Below are 17,028 nucleotides of genomic sequence, written 5' to 3' on the forward strand. Positions count from 1 at the left end.
ACATCGGTACTATACATGTTTAATTACTTAAAATGTCTCTAAAAAGATACAATATTATTCAGCTTCAAAAAAAAGTTGTTGATTATGCAGAGAGGCACAGAGAGTAGCAGAGCATAAATTTAATATTAGTGGAGCAAATATTTGTTGTTGAAGAAATGACAGCAATTCTACATTTTCTTACAGAGCAACAGTCAGGTATTTATGGACCAAAAAGAGTACTTCATGGGAGAGGAAATTCTCAAATCGTTTGGAATAAGTCTAAGTCTAAAAATGTTCTTAAAAGTTATTTCACAGATTATAAAATAAAAATTCAAAGTGGTATAATGTCATAGTTTATTTCTTCATGTTACATCAGCTAATAATGTACTTTGTATTTGATAACATACTGGATTTGGTAACCTCCATTGTAATTCTTCTTTTTTCCTCTTGGTAAATAATCATACGTCCATTAAAAAATATATAGGACGTTGCTTTTCTGACTATTGGGTTAGGTATACATAGATGTTCCCTTGTCTAGAGTCTATAGCTAAATATAAGGTATGTTCCAGAGAAGTGACTTAACCTACTTTATTATTATTATTATTTTGGTTAATGCTATGTTCAGTTCAGAACATATAGTACTCTATCTGCTTTGTCTCACAATTATAAAATCTGGAAAAATAATTTCTTTTTTTCTGCATTTGTACCTTTTTTAAAATTATATGTTTGTTAAAGCATTTGTATACCATTGTGATTGATAAGTCCATTTCTAGGTAAAATTAATATAGATTTTGGTAGTTTTTCCTTCTCAGAATTTTTCAGAAGTATTTCTTCATTTAAATAGTGAACAGACGTTTTGTTTAGGCTATCTATATTTTCTAAAACGGACCTCCCAAAATAGAAGTTCTGGAAAAGTTTCTTAGACCTCTGCTAATTTTTGAATAAACTAATATGTAGAGAAGCAAGTATCTCCATTTGTGGTTCTCTGTGTAAGACAGTGGGGGCAGAACCCTAAATTACCTTTGTTGAAAATGTTTGGAATGAGTCCAGCCTGGAACAAAATTAGCCAGCCATTTCATATTAGATTAGCAAGTAACCTATTAGATCCTTTCCACACATAAATTGTATGTATGTATATGAGGTGTGTGTGTGTATAAATGTTATCATTTTTTTCTCTTGATATTATCGTAAGATTAATTTATTGCTTAGCTTAAGCTACTGTTTGTTTTTGCCTCAGCTTGATTATCAATACACTTTATTTGCACAGTTTAGTAGCTATAATAAGCAACGGGTTATTCCAAATGATTTAATGGTGGGCCTCTTAGGGATAGAGTAATGAATATAACTGTTAACAGAAAGGTGCTTGGTTTTGCTACACAGATGTCTAAATCAGTTGGCTGTCAGTAGGCTGATCTTCCATGGTAGATGAACAAGAGGACCATGGTGGCAATATATTGCAACATCCCCAACATAGCACATGTCTGTGTTGTCTGTCAGCTGACCAGATGGCTAACTTTTATCTCATTTAGGGCCAGCTTATCATGACCTCATACAGTTGCTCTTCTTGATGCAGTTCCACATATACCATATGAAATAGTAGCTTTATCTGCTCAAGAGGTCTAGAGCAAAAGATCACAGCATATTTGCTAATCTAAGAGGATTCTGATGTCAGTTATCTTAGCAAGACATAACATTAAAATGTAATACATATATATTTTATACATGCTAGAGCTGCTGGGGAGTGATGGCCATTTCATGGTATGGGAGAGAGTCTGACATTCCATTCTCAAGTTTACTTTACATTCTGTCATTATAACATGTGAACTTCAAAATGAAGTAATATACATCATTACTTTTAAATGTATATAGTCATGTCCCCGTACTAGAAATTTTTTCCTTGTAGGGAATATATATATATATATAAATAAATAGATCTTTATTGGAGTATAATTGCTTTACAATACTGTGTTAGTTTATGTTGCACAACAAAGCGAATCAGCCATATGCATACACATGTCCCCACATCTCCCTCTTGAGCCTCCCTCCCATCCTCCCTGTCCCAGCCCTGTCCCGGTCGTCATAAAGCACCGAGCCGATCTCCCTGTGCTCTGCTGCTGCTTCCCACCAGCCAACTATTCTACATTCGGTAGTGTATATATGTCGATTCCTTGTAAGGAATATTAATGAGCTATTTGCAATGAATTACTCTACCAAAACATACTGTACACTGAGATTTTATGTTCTTTAAATCATATGTAAACTTTGTTTGTAAAACTTCAATGAATATTCATTATCAAACTTTTTGTTCTTATTTCCTAGGATTCTGACACTTCCTGACATGTCGTTATCTAGAGCAATAATGAACATTGACCTGTTTCGGATTAGTTGATGACCTTTGGAAATGATCCATTAATATCTACTACAGAGAAGCTGAATATACTCCATTTGGAGTGAACAGCCCAGTTTGTTATTGAATTTTTCAAGATGACAGATCCAATGATGGACTTTTTTGATGATGCCAATCTGTTTGGTGAGACCTTAGAAGGTTTGTCAGATGATGCATTTGTACAACCAGGACCTGTTTCACTAGTTGATGAATTGAACTTGGGTGCAGAATTTGAACCTTTGCACATAGACTCACTGAACCATGTTCAAGGTACTCCAACACATCAGAAGATGACTGATTATGAACAGTTAAATCAGTTTGATTCAATGAAATTTCACCAAGTTAATCAGTCTTTTGGTAGCCCAGCTGAACATGTGTTATCTCCACACTCTCAGTTTAACTGTTCTCCGATCCACCCTCAGAACCAGCCCAATGGTTTGTTTCCAGATGTAGCAGATGGCAGTCCAATGTGGGGCCATCAGACAGCTACTAGCATTTCAAGTCAAAATGGGTCTCCTTTTCACCAACAAGGACATTCTCACTCTATGCATCAAACTAAAAGCTTTGTGGCACACCATGACTTTGCCTTATTTCAGGCCAATGAACAACAAACACAGTGCACTTCACTACGCTCACAACAAAACAGAAATAATCTTAACCCAGGGCAAAATTCTCTTAGCCAGTCTAAAAATTTTATGGATGTTAATGTTTCTGGTCCACACAGAGTCAGTGTTAACCATCCACCACAAATTAATAATGCATCTACTTCACAGCAGTCCCTTTCGATGCAGCAATTTTCTCAAACGTCAAATCCTTCAGTACACTTCCTGAAGTGTAGCAATCATCAAGAAGGAAATTTTAATGGACCTTCTCCAAATATGACTTCTTGTTCTGTCAGTAATTCACAGCAGTTTTCTTCACATTATTCCTTTTCCAGTAATCATGTGTCACCAAATAGTCTTCTTCAGTCCTCTGCAGTTCTTGCACCTAATCATACAAATCAGACTTTATCTGATTTTACTGGGAGTAATTCCTTTTCACCTCATAGGGGAATCAAGCAAGAATCGACTCAGCATATGCTAAATCCCAATACATCGCTGCATTCAAATAACTTCCAAATGTTGCATTCATCACATCCTCAGGGTAATTACAGCAATTCAAAATTATCTCCTGTTCACATGAACTTCCCGGATCCTGTTGACTCAGGAACTCAAATGGGCCATTTCAATGATCATGTAGAAACTAACGGCTTTTCATCTTTAGAAGAGAATTTACTTCATCAAGTGGAATCTCAAACTGAGCCGTTCACAGGACTTGACCCAGAAGACCTCCTTCAGGAGGGTCTCCTTCCCCAATTTGATGAGTCAGCATTTGGACAAGATAATTCAAGTCATGTTTTAGATCATGACCTTGATCGGCAATTTACTTCACATCTCGTAACACGGCCTTCTGATATGGCTCAAACTCAGTTGCATACTCAGGCTCGGAGTTGGCATTCATCACTTTCTAATCATCAGCATTTACATGACAGAAATCGCCTATGTTTACAGCGACAGGTATGTAGCTCTAATTTTGGTGGTTTGGGGTGGGGTGAGTTTTTACTCATTGAGTTAATTTCATATGAGACATATTCAGAATTTCTCAAACTCAGTCATTCTGTCAGGTGAATGTATATTTTGATAAAGGTTTCTATTTTCAGTAGTCTCATATTTGAAAGTTTCATTCATTGATGTGCTCAAAGCAATAGACTTCTATATTTAGAAAATTATAAGGTATTAAGACGTCTGTTGTAACTTTCAATTATGATTGCCTTTAACAGAAAGATTTATTATCAAAAACAAAAACTTAACCATAATTAAAAGGAAAACAATAGATTGGGAACATTTTGTTGCAAATATAATGGGTGTAGAGTTAATATTCCTATAAAAAACTCATATAATTTGATAATATCTCAGTTGATAATTGGTTAAAACATAAAAGCTGAAATTCACAGAAATTGGAAGTAGAATTAGTAAACATAACGTTCAGAATAATATGCAACTTTAGTAATAACTCAGTTGCAGTGTGGTTTCATTTTTACCTACTAGAAAAAAATTTGTTTTTGTTTAATAGACTTTATTTTTTTGTGAGCAATCTTTTTTTTTTTCATCTTTATTGGAGTATAATTGCTTTACAATGGTGTGCTAGTTTCTGCTTTATAACAAAGTGAATCAGTTATACATATACATATGTTCCCATATCTCTTCCACTTGCGTCTCCCTCCCTCCCATCCTCCCTATCCCACCCCTCTAGGTGGTCACAAAGCACCGAGCTGATCTCCCTGTGCTATACGGCTGCTTCCCACTAGCTATCTATTTTACGTTTGGTAGTGTATATATGTCCATGCCACTCTCTCGCTTTGTCACAGCTTACCCTTCCCCCTCCCCAGAAAAAATTTTTTAATTTTGATGCTTAACACTGGCAAATTTATGGCGAAATTGGAACTTTTACATAGCTTTGTAATTGATACAGATATTTTGGAAAGCAATTTGGTGGCATGTTTGAGTATACAAATACTTTATTACAATAACCCAAACATAGCAAAAGTAATATACCCAAAGGTATTTATCTTGCTGTATCTATAAGGGAAAATTGGAAACAGCACAGTTTGTTATCATATCCGTATTAGATGGACTATTATAGGCATTAAAAAGACTTTGATAATATGTTAGTGATAGGGGAAAAGCATAATTCAAAATTAAGATCACAGTAAAGTGGTTAAGAGTACAGGCTTTGGTTCCAGACTACCGGGGTTAGAATCTTGGCTCATGTTACTTATTTGGTGCATGACTTTTAGCTATTTAATAATTTCTATGCATCTCATTTGCTTCATCTTTAAATAAGGAAAATAAAAGGGCTTTGATAAGGATGAAGAGAGTTGTAACATGTAAAAGTGCTTAAAACCATGCCTAGCATATAATAAGCACTTAATAAATGTTTTTATAAGTATAAATTTAATTTTTTAATTAAATTAAAATTATAATTTTTCATAGCAGTATGAAAATATACATATGAAAAATACTGAAAGGAAATAGATTATTTTAGGGTAGTGCAATTACACTTTCCTTTGTTTTTTATAGCTTTTGTCGTGTGAATGTATTACTTTAAAAATTTTTTTAAATCTATTTAATGCAATATTTTTATCATTTTTCTGAAAGTTTGTTGTTAAATTAAAGATTTATAAAACGCTTCAGTACGTTGTTTACTTGTGAGATTTGGAGGACAATGAAGTATACCATGGTTCTTGAAACTAAGTATTTAGGAACCATTTTTGAAGTGTTTGAAAAAGATAAAATCTTTTTCTTTTCCTTTGGGAATCATGATATTTTCAGTACAGCTTTTGAATTGTCTAGATAGATTTAAGATATTTAAAAGGGACTTGTAAACTCTCCTCCTCCCCTTCTTTTTGTGGCCTGAATATAATAATATTATGATTTTGCTCCCTCTGCTGGAAGAGGATCAAGCATCTTAGTTAGAAGGACCCTGGGGAAAAACCTCTACTGATTGAACCTAGGGTCATCTATCTACTTTTTATGTAGATATCTGTCTACCTTGACTAATTAATTTGTCCAGCATATAATTGAAGTTATAAAATCTGAAATTTATTAACTTCTTTTCTTAATTGTATTTTTCTGAGGATTTTTTTTTTTAATTCATGTTTTCCTAAACATGTTCTACGAGCTTTAAAAAGAAGTACAGGTTCCCTTTTATAGATTTGGAATGAATGGAGGATAATTATAAATATCTAAAGTAGTCCCTAATACTAATATCTAGATATTAGTACTAAACTTAATACTAATATTTAGGTATCAGTACTTAGTACCATCTGAGAGAAACTTTTTTCAGACCCAACAGCAGCAGCCTTTAATAAATCATCTTATCTACACTGATACATTCATAAGGTTTTATTTAAATCTACTCACCTTTTTGTTTCAGAGTTTGTTTTGTTTTACTAACTTCTTATTCTTTTTGTTACATGTTTAAAAACTGATAAAGGGCAGCTGGCTTTGAATACTTATCTGACTTATTGAAAGTCTGTTCTCAAGTTTCCTATTATTTCTTAGTGTTAAGACTTAGAGTTGGACATTTTTCATTGTCGGGGTGAAGAATAGAGATGGATTGGTAGAGAAGGTAGGAGATTGATTATGATTAATATGGATTGCATATAGGTGTTATATGTACAGAATTATGTCAGATATCCTAAATATGTGAAATTTAAATTATTTAATATTTATAATTTATGACAAATTGTGGCAGAGCATATAAGTCTTTTATCTGTGTAATTTTTGGCATTTTCTGAACAGTTATGGTTATGACGTAGACAGAATGTTACACTATTACAGTTTTCCCCAGGTTCTATGAAAAGAATTTTTTTCCTAGGTTTTTTTTTTTTTTTTAACTCTCTTAAACGTAGTAATTTCATTTCAGACTAAATTAGCATTGTTAAATATGTGTATAGAATAAAGTGGTATAATTCTCGGTTTATCAAAATTTTAAAAAAGGACACATATTGTTATAGCCAAAATAAGATATTTATTAATCTACTGTTTGAAAACTCACGGATGGCTCTCTATTTAGAATTTTAGAAAGCTTCACTGAGAATATTGGATATGTAAAGAATATTTCTAAGCCTTGCTTTTTATTATTCCCCAACTGAGGTAGGGTGTTTGTGGATATAATTTCAAATGTCTTAGAGTCTGTGTCAATCATTAAAAACAGTGAATATTGCTGAGAACATTTCTTATATAATTGACTCTAGAATTTTACCATTTAAAAAAGAGAAGAGAAAAAAGGTGAGAAGCAACAGGAAGTGTTTCTAAATGTAAATACTCACAAACCATAATAGAGAAATACTAGCTTATTTTCATCTCTAACTTTTATAGCAAAGGAATTTTGAGAGAATAATACTATCAACTTTTCATTGCTCTTTTATGACATACTGCTATTTTGTAACAAAATCTTTCATTTTTGTCTTCTTATTTGTAAAGTGGAAACACTCTATGGAGCAGTGTGCGATCTCTCAATATTTGTAAATTAAATTTACTGTAAAAGTTCTACAGCAGTGAAAGATATGTGGGATAGCTAAAATAGCAATCAACACAGGAGATAGAATTTTATGATGTATATAATTGTACATAATTCCTTGTTGGCTTTTGTATTCTGATGAATTTATTACTTTATTTAATACCTTGAATTTTTATTTTTTTTCCCCTGAAGGTAGGGAAACTTATTTATTAGTTTAAAAAAAAGAAACTTAGAGAAAGGTTAGAACAGCCAATGTAAGGAACATTTTAAATTTTTTTGAGAATTCCCTGGCAGTCCATTGGTTAGGACTCCTCGCTTTCACTGCAGGGGGCACGGGTTCAGCCCCTGGTCAGGGAACTGAGATCCCACAAGCCACTCGGTGCGGCCAGATAAATAAATAATAAAATACTGGATTTTTTTCTGATGAAAAATTTAATACATAATCATTATTTTAAAATTGGACCACATAGAGAACAGATGAAAAATGAGTTACTTGTAATATCACTATATCCCTGTTGACATTTTGTTGTGTAAGTTTTCAGTGAGACCTGTTGTCTGTCTCTTCCCTGTCCTCCACCTACATATTTTTGCATTTTTAAGAAACAAGGTCGAGATCACATAGTTTATGCTGTTTGGCAAATTGCTTTTTTAACCTTCCAATTAATATATTGCAGACATTTTTCATGTCATAAAATATTTTTCTGAAAATGAATTTGAATGGCTAAAAGTTTGCCATATTGTAAGGTTGCTAAATACCTTATAACAGTAAAGTTATTATTGAGATCTGGAAAAATCTGAATCAAGGTAATTAAAATATGTTTATATTTTTGTTGTGTTTATTACCATAATAGTTCAATTTAAAGTAGGTACAGAGTAGTAAGCAAAAATTAGGATAACTAGCACTATGATAGAGCACTATGTTTGTGCCACTGTTGTAAATACTTAACATATATTATTAACACATTGATCTTTCACAACAGTCCTTTTATTTGGAGTCAGTTATTTCCTTCAGTTTCCACAGGAGGAAACTGAGGTACAGAAAAGTTAAGTAATATACCGCAAGTTACACAGCCAATGTAGAGACAACCAGTGGCCAGACTGGATTCAAATCAGATTTGACTCCATTATATATGGTCTTAACTACTTTCACTTACTTCAAAGTATATTATTAATGCAGTGTAATGTATAACAATAATATACTAAATGATTTCTCGCTTCTCACCTCACCCTCCACCCCTTTAAAAATCTACCTTACTGATGAGGCAGAAACTTGCTTTAGAATCTTTAAGTGGAGAAGACCATTCATCTCATGTTTTCTGGCAGATAGTTTGTTCATTATCAGAGGGAAAAACAACGCCAAAACAACAAAGAACAAAAGTAAAGTGAAATAACCGTTGCTTGCAAAAGTGTTTTGACATTTTTAAAATAAGATTGGGTTTAAGATGATAACAAATGCCCTAAAAGTAAACCTGATAATTATCTTCAGATGTTTGAAGGACTTTAGAGGTCAGAATTGGGTCTACTAAGTGGAAGTCACAGAAAAACAGATTAGTATAAGGAAGTTTGAAGTAAAGCTCTTTCACTGAAAGTAGGGAGATGGAATGGCTCAGATGTGTCACAGAAGGAATTCCTGCAGTGGATGGAAAATGGACTAAATTGGTAGGTTCTTTTCAACTCTTAAGATTCTATGGTTGTTAATTTTGGGTTTCTTTGTAAGATATATCATTCATATTGCCTGTTTAGCTCCTGAGTGGCAATTACAAATAAGGAAGAAAGGTAAGGAAATGTGACAAGTTCTCTGCTATCCAGGAACATCAGGGAATTATTTATCATAGATGGGTAAATTTTCCAGATAGTTGAAATGTATTCTATTAAGCATCAAAATCTTTAATTATATGGCTCCCTGCCCCCCCACCCCCTCCAAGGGTGATGGTGATGGTGGTAGAATGATCAGTTAGGAAAAGATGAAAAGAAACCTTAGATTTTTATAGGGAGGTCTTGTATGTTCAAATTTGTTATGGTTATTGTTACACCTCCAGGAATCACCCTCACTTAAGTAAGAATTTACTGGAACACATAAGATATTTGAAAGTTATCTTAATCAGAAGCACAGCTGATTTTGCCTGTAAGTGAAATTGTTATAAAAAAAAAAGGAGGAAAACCTCTCTAAAACTAAATGTAAACCTAAAGCAAGGAACTTGCTATACTTTGCTCATACCCATTGAATTCAGAGGATCCCAAGCTCTTTGCTAGTTTTTTTGGTTTTTTGGTTTTGGGTTTTGGGGTTTTTTTTTTTTTAATAGTCATAACTTTTCCACATCAAAAAATCAACAGATAACGAATAATTTAAAAACTTGTCACTCCGCTTATGCCCTAGACAAAAAGAAGAGAAAAAACTACCTAAGTAATATTTAGATTGTTTCATTGAATAATTTAAATTTTTATAAAGTAACATCCCTCTGTTTATCAGAATTTGTTTAAATCTTTATGCATTTGGCAAGGTATTGCTTATAAGAAGTTTCAAAATTCTTTGCTGTCAAAACCAAAACACAAAATAGAAATTCTATGCAGGAATTTCCCTTTTAGTTGCTTTTTTTCAGTTATAGTGGACTAGTTTTTGACATTTCTGTCAAATCTTCTAGATTAAAATGTTCTGTTTGGACTGGGAATTTCTGGAATATTAGCTAGTTCTAAAATATGATCTTAATTATTAAACTGTGTACTATATTGTAGAAGGATTGATCTCTGCATTGAGTAACAGAAACTCTAGTTGTTAACAGTAGCTTTAAGGCTGTTGACTTCTGACATGCATACTTAAGGGTGAGAGGTGAACAGGAAGTGAATTCCAGGGGTGGGGAAGAGGCGGCAGTTGGTGAGAAATAGTGCAGTGTGTGAAGCGCATGAGATTCAAGCCAAACTTCAAAGTAGGTCTAACAAAGTTTTGTTGTATTTAAGTCTTTTTTTTTTTTTACCCTTGCTATTTTTTTAAGTTGAAGTATGGTTGATGTATATAAGTTACAGGTGTATATTGTATTTAATTTTATTGATGAGGTGCACTCCCAAATACCTTAGGACCACTCAGTCATTTACTTATCATTATTAATATCTGAAATTGAAAAAAAATGTGTTAGGGGCTACTGAGCCATCAAACTTTATTCCTATTACGATAATATGAACACACAGTTGTTTTGGAGTACTTAAATATGGGAGATCAGGTTTGTTTGGGTAATTGGACTGAAATGATTTTAAATTAAGGAAATATTTTAACACAATATGGTATGGGTAATATATGGAAAGAGATAGAAAGTGCATGGTTACTGAAAACTGCAGTCTAAGCTTTAGGAAGCTTAGACTGCAGTTTTCAGTTAAATAAAATCTGATAATTTATTTGGGTCAACTATGCAAATAACTTGCACATTTATTATGCAAGTAATACCTTAGAAATTATGAAAGGGCAATCTTTTTTTTGTATTGAAGTTTTGTATTATTTACAATGTTTTATTAGTTTCAGGTGTACAACATAGTGATTCAATATTTTTATGGATTATATTCCATTTAAAGCTATTACAAGATAATAATGGCTAAGAACCAATCTCTAAGCAAAGTTTTTCCTTACATGAATATGTTTGTATACCTGAAAATAGTACAAGTTTACATTGAACATTTCATGGAATCATAGAATTTTAGAGCTGGATAATATTTTACTCTATCCTCATACAAAAAGCAAAAACAGTGTTAGGTCATTTTGCTTGCTGTCATATAACTGCTTAACATTCCTTTTTATAGTTTTTAAGGGTGTTCAGAAGCGAGAATGATACCACACTATGGTGAGGCACTTACAATTAATGTGTTGTAAGATACAGTTACAACTGGTTGTCTCCAAATTGAGAAATATCTTTGAGTTGCTGGGTTTTGTGTTTTTTGTGTGTTTTTTTTTTTGTGTGTTTTTTTTTTTCCATGTATACCTTTCAACGTATCTTCAGTTTATAACTATCCTTTTAGTGTTAAAAAGTGCACCCTTATTGTATCTGTCAAATGTAGATATAAACTGTAGATGTGTGAATGAATGAATTTTATATAACCTCTGTGTTTTGGAAAGTTGCATTTTTGCTGCTTTTATTTGTTTGGTATTTATTAGATGTCTACCAGGTGTAAGAGATTATGCTGGGCACTGAAGTTACAAAAATGAATCCGATATGGTCCTTTGCCTTTGAAGAACTCAAATTGAAAATTAAGTCATACTTTCCCATTGATCTATATTATAATTTCAGAGGGGTTCTCTTTTCATTTGTGATTCAGTTTCAGTTGATAGAGGTTTCTAGCACTTTCCCTTAGCTTTCCAAGTATGTGTTTTGGAATGAGTGATAATTACAAACAATTAATTTCTTTGATCCATCCAATTTAAAGAAGGTATCCCTCTAAGTTTCTAGATTAGCCCTTTGTTTCATGACATTTTGGCAGTCTGTACTTACTTGATCCTTCATATATATTTTATATACATATTATAATATGTGTACATATAATATTTAACTGTCTAAGGTCCAGTGGCTCTTGTAAATGGCAGAGTCAAGAAAGAAGGCCCTTTTCTTTTGAGCTTCTAATCTACTTAAATTTATTACAAACTATTACAAAAGTTTTTTTAAAAAAAAAACAACAAAACAACAACAAAAAAACCCCTGTGCTATGTGAGTCAACTTTGAGCACTACTTTTTTGTCAAAAGAGAAATAACTAGTTACTGAGAGATATACTTAAACGATTATATTGCTAAATAAATTTCTCAGGATTTTTTTCCTTTAAATTCCTCAAATGAAAGTAAGACATTTAGAAGTAATTTTTAAAAACTAATATGGTAAACATTGAGAGTGTAATTAGAGATAGAAATAATAAAACAAGTTGCATAGTATTTTTAAGTGGTTTTACTTACATTATTTGAATTTTTTAGTAATAATCTGGGGTATATATAAGTTGGTATTATTTCTTAGAGTTTACAGATCAAGTATTTGAGGTGTCAAGAGGGAAAGTGACCTGTCTAAAACCGGACAGCTACTAATGGTTTAGCAGAAACTTAACTCTAAATTCACTGTGTTTTCTACCGTATCAACTCATAAGACCATAAGCAACAAACATATTCACTGAGCACCTTCTACTTATATATCAGGTACTGTGCTGGGTACTGACATTACAAATACAGAGAGACTTACTTCTAAGGCTAGGCCTGCAAATCTGTATTTTTCTTATTTTACAAGAAAAAAGGTGACTTCAAGTCAGTTTAAGCAATATTAGAAATATCAATATTATGAATTTCTTCAAACTGTTTATATTGAAAGCATTATTTGCTTTTCCTAACTTTTTATTTTGAAAAAGTTTAAACTTAGAGGAAAGTTGAAAGAATAATACAGTGGACATCTATATACCATTCACATAGACTCACTGTTAATTTTTTGCCACATTTGCTTTCTCACTCTTTTTATTTTAAATAAAAGTTACTTTTACTAAGTGATAAAACATCAATAACAGAAAATCGTATAATCAAATTCAGATTTCTTAAATTATCCTAATAATTTTTATAGACGTTTGTTTTAAAATCCAGAATCCAATCAAAGGTCAGGCATTGCATTTAGTTGTTATGTCTCTTTAATATTCTTTAACCTAATACAGGCTTTTCATGCCTTTTTGTTGTTCTTTCCTGACGTCACCATTGTTTTAAAAGTCCAGACCTGTTGTCTGTATTTGTCTAGTTGTTTGGTCATAATTCAAATTAAACATTTCTTGGTGAGGGTGCCACATAGATGATTTTTGTATACTTCTATTGGGTTACATTAGGAGACATGATTTTAGTTTGTCCCATTATTGGTGATGCTAAGTTTTATCACTTAGTAAAAGTACCTTCATCCCTTTGTAATTAATAGGTGGGATTTTTCTATAAAGAGTTGGACCCATGGATTTAAAAAAAACATTGAATATGTTATAATCCGTTGCCATTATTATTATTTTTGAATATTTTGCCAGTGGGAATCTTTGCAAGCCAACTCTTGCCCTTCTAACATGTCCTCATTAGTCTCTAAGTACTTCTACTTTCTGGTGTAAGAAGATGTATTTAATTTCCTTGCCTCAGACCTGGAATCAGCCATTTCTTTAAGGAGCTCATTTGCTTTATTTATCCTGTGTAATGCCACAGGATCTGAGTACTGTTGTGTAATTTCTTAGCTGTGTTTTTGTGTTGGAAGCTTGTGATTCCAGAAATTTTGGATTCAATTTCAGAAGTACTTTGTCACCATCTATGATTTCGTGTGGTGCTGTGCTATGTATGAAATAAGAAGTGGTCCTTGCTTGGTATTTGATTTAGGTTAAACTCATATTGAACAGAGGGATTTAAGTTTTCTTAAAAGTTGGATACAAAATTTTGAGAACATACTCTGTGCTAAGCACTGATGTAGTTGTAGTTCTAAGACAGCTTTGTCTATAAGACACTCGTTTATGAATTCAGTAAACATTTTGAACACCTGTCATATGTAAGACAATATATGAGGCATTCTGCTTTTCTTGTAACTCATGAGGGAGATAAGACCCATATTACAAATAAGCATGAACCTCCAGTATTATATGTTTAGACATAATATATAAATGATCTAAAATGATGGTGAATACTAAAGTTTTACCTAGCTTTGTAAGATATTTACATGTGTTTCTCCTTTGAGAATTGATAATATTTCAAGTTTATCAATGAAAGTGATTTAGTTTAAGCATCTGTTGACTGCCTAGTATGTGAAGAGATGTAGTTGACAGCTACAAAAGTGAAACATGTCCACTGAACGTATTTAGAAAAAATTTAGCACAAACAAGAAAAGTCACCCCTCATCTCATGAACTAGAAATAATCACTTTTTATATTTTGGGGCTATATGCTTTTTTTTGTTGTTTGTTTGTTTGTTTGCGGTACGCAGGCCTCTCACCGCTGCGGCCTCTCCCGTTGCGGAGCACAGGCTCCGGACGCGCAGGCCCAGCGGCCATGGCTCACGGGCCCAGCCGCTCCACGGCACGTGGGACCCTCCCGGACCGGGGCACGAACCCGTGTACCCTGCATCGGCAGGCGGAGTCCCAACCACTGCGCCACCAGGGAAGCCCGGGGCTATATGCTTTTAGTCTTACACTCTATAACCATTTACCTATTTGTTTTCTATATCAAATTTTCAGCTTAATTTAGGTATAATTGACATATAATAAACTGAACATATTTAAAGTATGCAATTTGATAAATTTTGACATGTATATACCTGGGAAACCATCGTCACAATCAAGATAATTAACATATTCATCACCCCAAAAAGTTCCCTATTGTTCCTTTGTAATCCTTTCTTCCATCCTCCACCCCCCGCCCCCCCCCCCCCCCCCCCCCCCGCCACCAAGGCAACCACTGATCTGATTTCTGTCAGTGTAGATTAGTTGGCATTTTCTAGAATGTTGTATAATGGAATAATATGGTTTGTACTCTTTTTTAATCTGGCTTCTTTTACTCAGCATAACTATTTTGAGATTCATCCAGTAGTTGCAGGTATAATATTTCATTCCTTTCAGTTGCTAAGTAGTATTCCATTATATGGATACACCACAATTTGTTTATCCATTCACTTGTTGGTGGATAGTGTTTCTGGTTTGGGGTTACTGTGAATAAAGATGCTATGAACATTTGTGTACAGTCTTTGCAAGTAAATACTTTTATTACCACTGGGGAAATAATTTAAGCCATTCTAAGGAGTGGGTAGTGGTGTCTTATTGTGATTTTAATTTGCATTGCCTTAATCATTCATGATGTTGAATATCTTTTCATGTGCTTACTGCCATCCACATATCTTCTTTGGTGAAGTTTCTGTCCAAATTGTTTGCCCATTTAAAAAATTGGGTTATTTTTTATTATTGAGTTGTAGTATTCTAGCTGTCAGATATATGTTTTGCAAATCTTTCCTACCAGTCTGTGGCTTCCCTTTTCTTTTTTTTTTCTTTTTTTTTTTTTTTTTGCGGTACGCGGGCCTCTCACTGTTGTGGCCTCTCCCGTTGCGGAGCACAGGCTCCGGACGCGCAGGCTCAGCGGCCATGGTTCACAGGCCCAGCCGCTCCACGGCATGTGGGATCCTCCCAGACCGGGGCACGAACCCATGTCCCCTGCATCGGCAGGCGGACTCTCAACCACTGCGCCACCAGGGAAGCCCCTCCCTTTTCTTAATAGTATATGTTGAAGTGGAAAAGTTTTTAATTTTGAACAACTCCTATTCATTACTTTTCTTTTATAGACTGTGCTTGTTTAATATTTAAGAAATCTGTGCCTACCCTACAGTCATCAAGGTTTTTTCTTATGTTTTCATGTAGAAGTTCTCTGTTTTCCTTAAATGTTTGTAGAATTCAATACTGAAGCCATCTGGACCTGAACTTTTATTTTGGGGAATGTTTTTAATTACACATCTAATTTCTTTAATAAACATATGTCTCTTAGGTTATATGTATGAATGAGCTTTTGGTAGTTTGTGCCTTTCAGAATTTTTAAATTTCATCTAAGTTGTCAAATTTTTTGGCATAATGTTTTCATTTTTATCCTTTCAATGTACAGTTAATAGAGTACATTTATGACATTGATAATTAATGTCTTTTCTCTTCCTTCCTGATTAGTGTAGCTAGAGGTTTATCAGTTTTATGGAGTTTCATTGATTTTCTCTTATTTTCTGCTTTAGATTTCACTGATTTCTCGTATTTTTATTATTTGTTTTGCTTACTGTGGGTTTAATTTACTTTTTTTAAACTGAAAAATTGAAGTCATTCATTGAACTCTTCCTTTCTGATATAGATGTTTGATGCTATACACTTGCCATTAAGTGTTGTCTTAGGTGCATTTCATTTTTATTCAGTTTCAAAAACTTTTGAATTCCCCCTTTTGATTTCTTATTTGACTGGTGAGTTATTTAGAAATGTTTATTTAATTTATAAATATTTGAATCTTTTTCCAGATACCTTTTTGGTATTGATTTCTAATTTAACTCCATTGTGATCAGAGAACAAATTTTTATGTTTTGAATTTGTTTACATTTATTTAGGTTTGTTCTGTAGCTTATGTTCATGGCTTTACGTATATTCTTTGCTCTGATATCTGCTTTATTTGGTATTAATATAGTCGCTTCTGTTTTCTGTTTGTGTTAGCATGGAATATCTTTTACCATCCTTTTACTTTTAACCCGTTTGTTTTTATATTTAAAGTGGCTTTCTTATAGGCAACATACAATTGATTCTTCTTTTCTTTATCCAACTTAACAATCTGTTTTATAATCGAGGTGATTAAACTATTTACATTTAATGTGATTAATTTTATTGATATGTTTAAACCTACTATCTTGCTATTAATTTTATATTTGTCCCGAGTATTCTTTATTCCTCTTTCCCTTATTTTCTGCCTATTTTTGGATTAACAGAGTAATTTTTATGATTTCATTTGTGTCGGTCATGGTCCAGTGGGACGACAGAAACTATACATTAATATGAGCAGGGAGATTTTAATTAATAATTATTAACTGAAACAGGATTGGTCTAATGTGAGACTGACTACTAAGGCATAA

The 17,028-nt window shown here is 33.1% G+C and overlaps 1 protein-coding gene across 14 annotated transcripts in view; it reads left to right on the forward strand.

Moving 5' to 3' along the window:
• The window catches only part of CHD9 (chromodomain helicase DNA binding protein 9), a 244,095-nt gene that overhangs the window by 77,139 nt on the left and 149,928 nt on the right, over positions 1-17,028 (forward strand). For all 14 annotated transcript variants that reach the window (XM_067718619.1, XM_067718614.1, XM_067718613.1 and 11 more), the window contains one exon: positions 2,299-3,921. In XM_067718619.1, coding sequence (XP_067574720.1) covers positions 2,464-3,921 — 1,458 coding nt within the window. In that variant the 5' untranslated portion in view covers positions 2,299-2,463. The remainder of the gene's footprint in view (positions 1-2,298; positions 3,922-17,028) is intronic.

This window comes from Pseudorca crassidens, chromosome 20, assembly GCF_039906515.1.
Source record: "Pseudorca crassidens isolate mPseCra1 chromosome 20, mPseCra1.hap1, whole genome shotgun sequence".
NCBI classification, from domain to species: Eukaryota; Metazoa; Chordata; class Mammalia; order Artiodactyla; family Delphinidae; genus Pseudorca; species Pseudorca crassidens.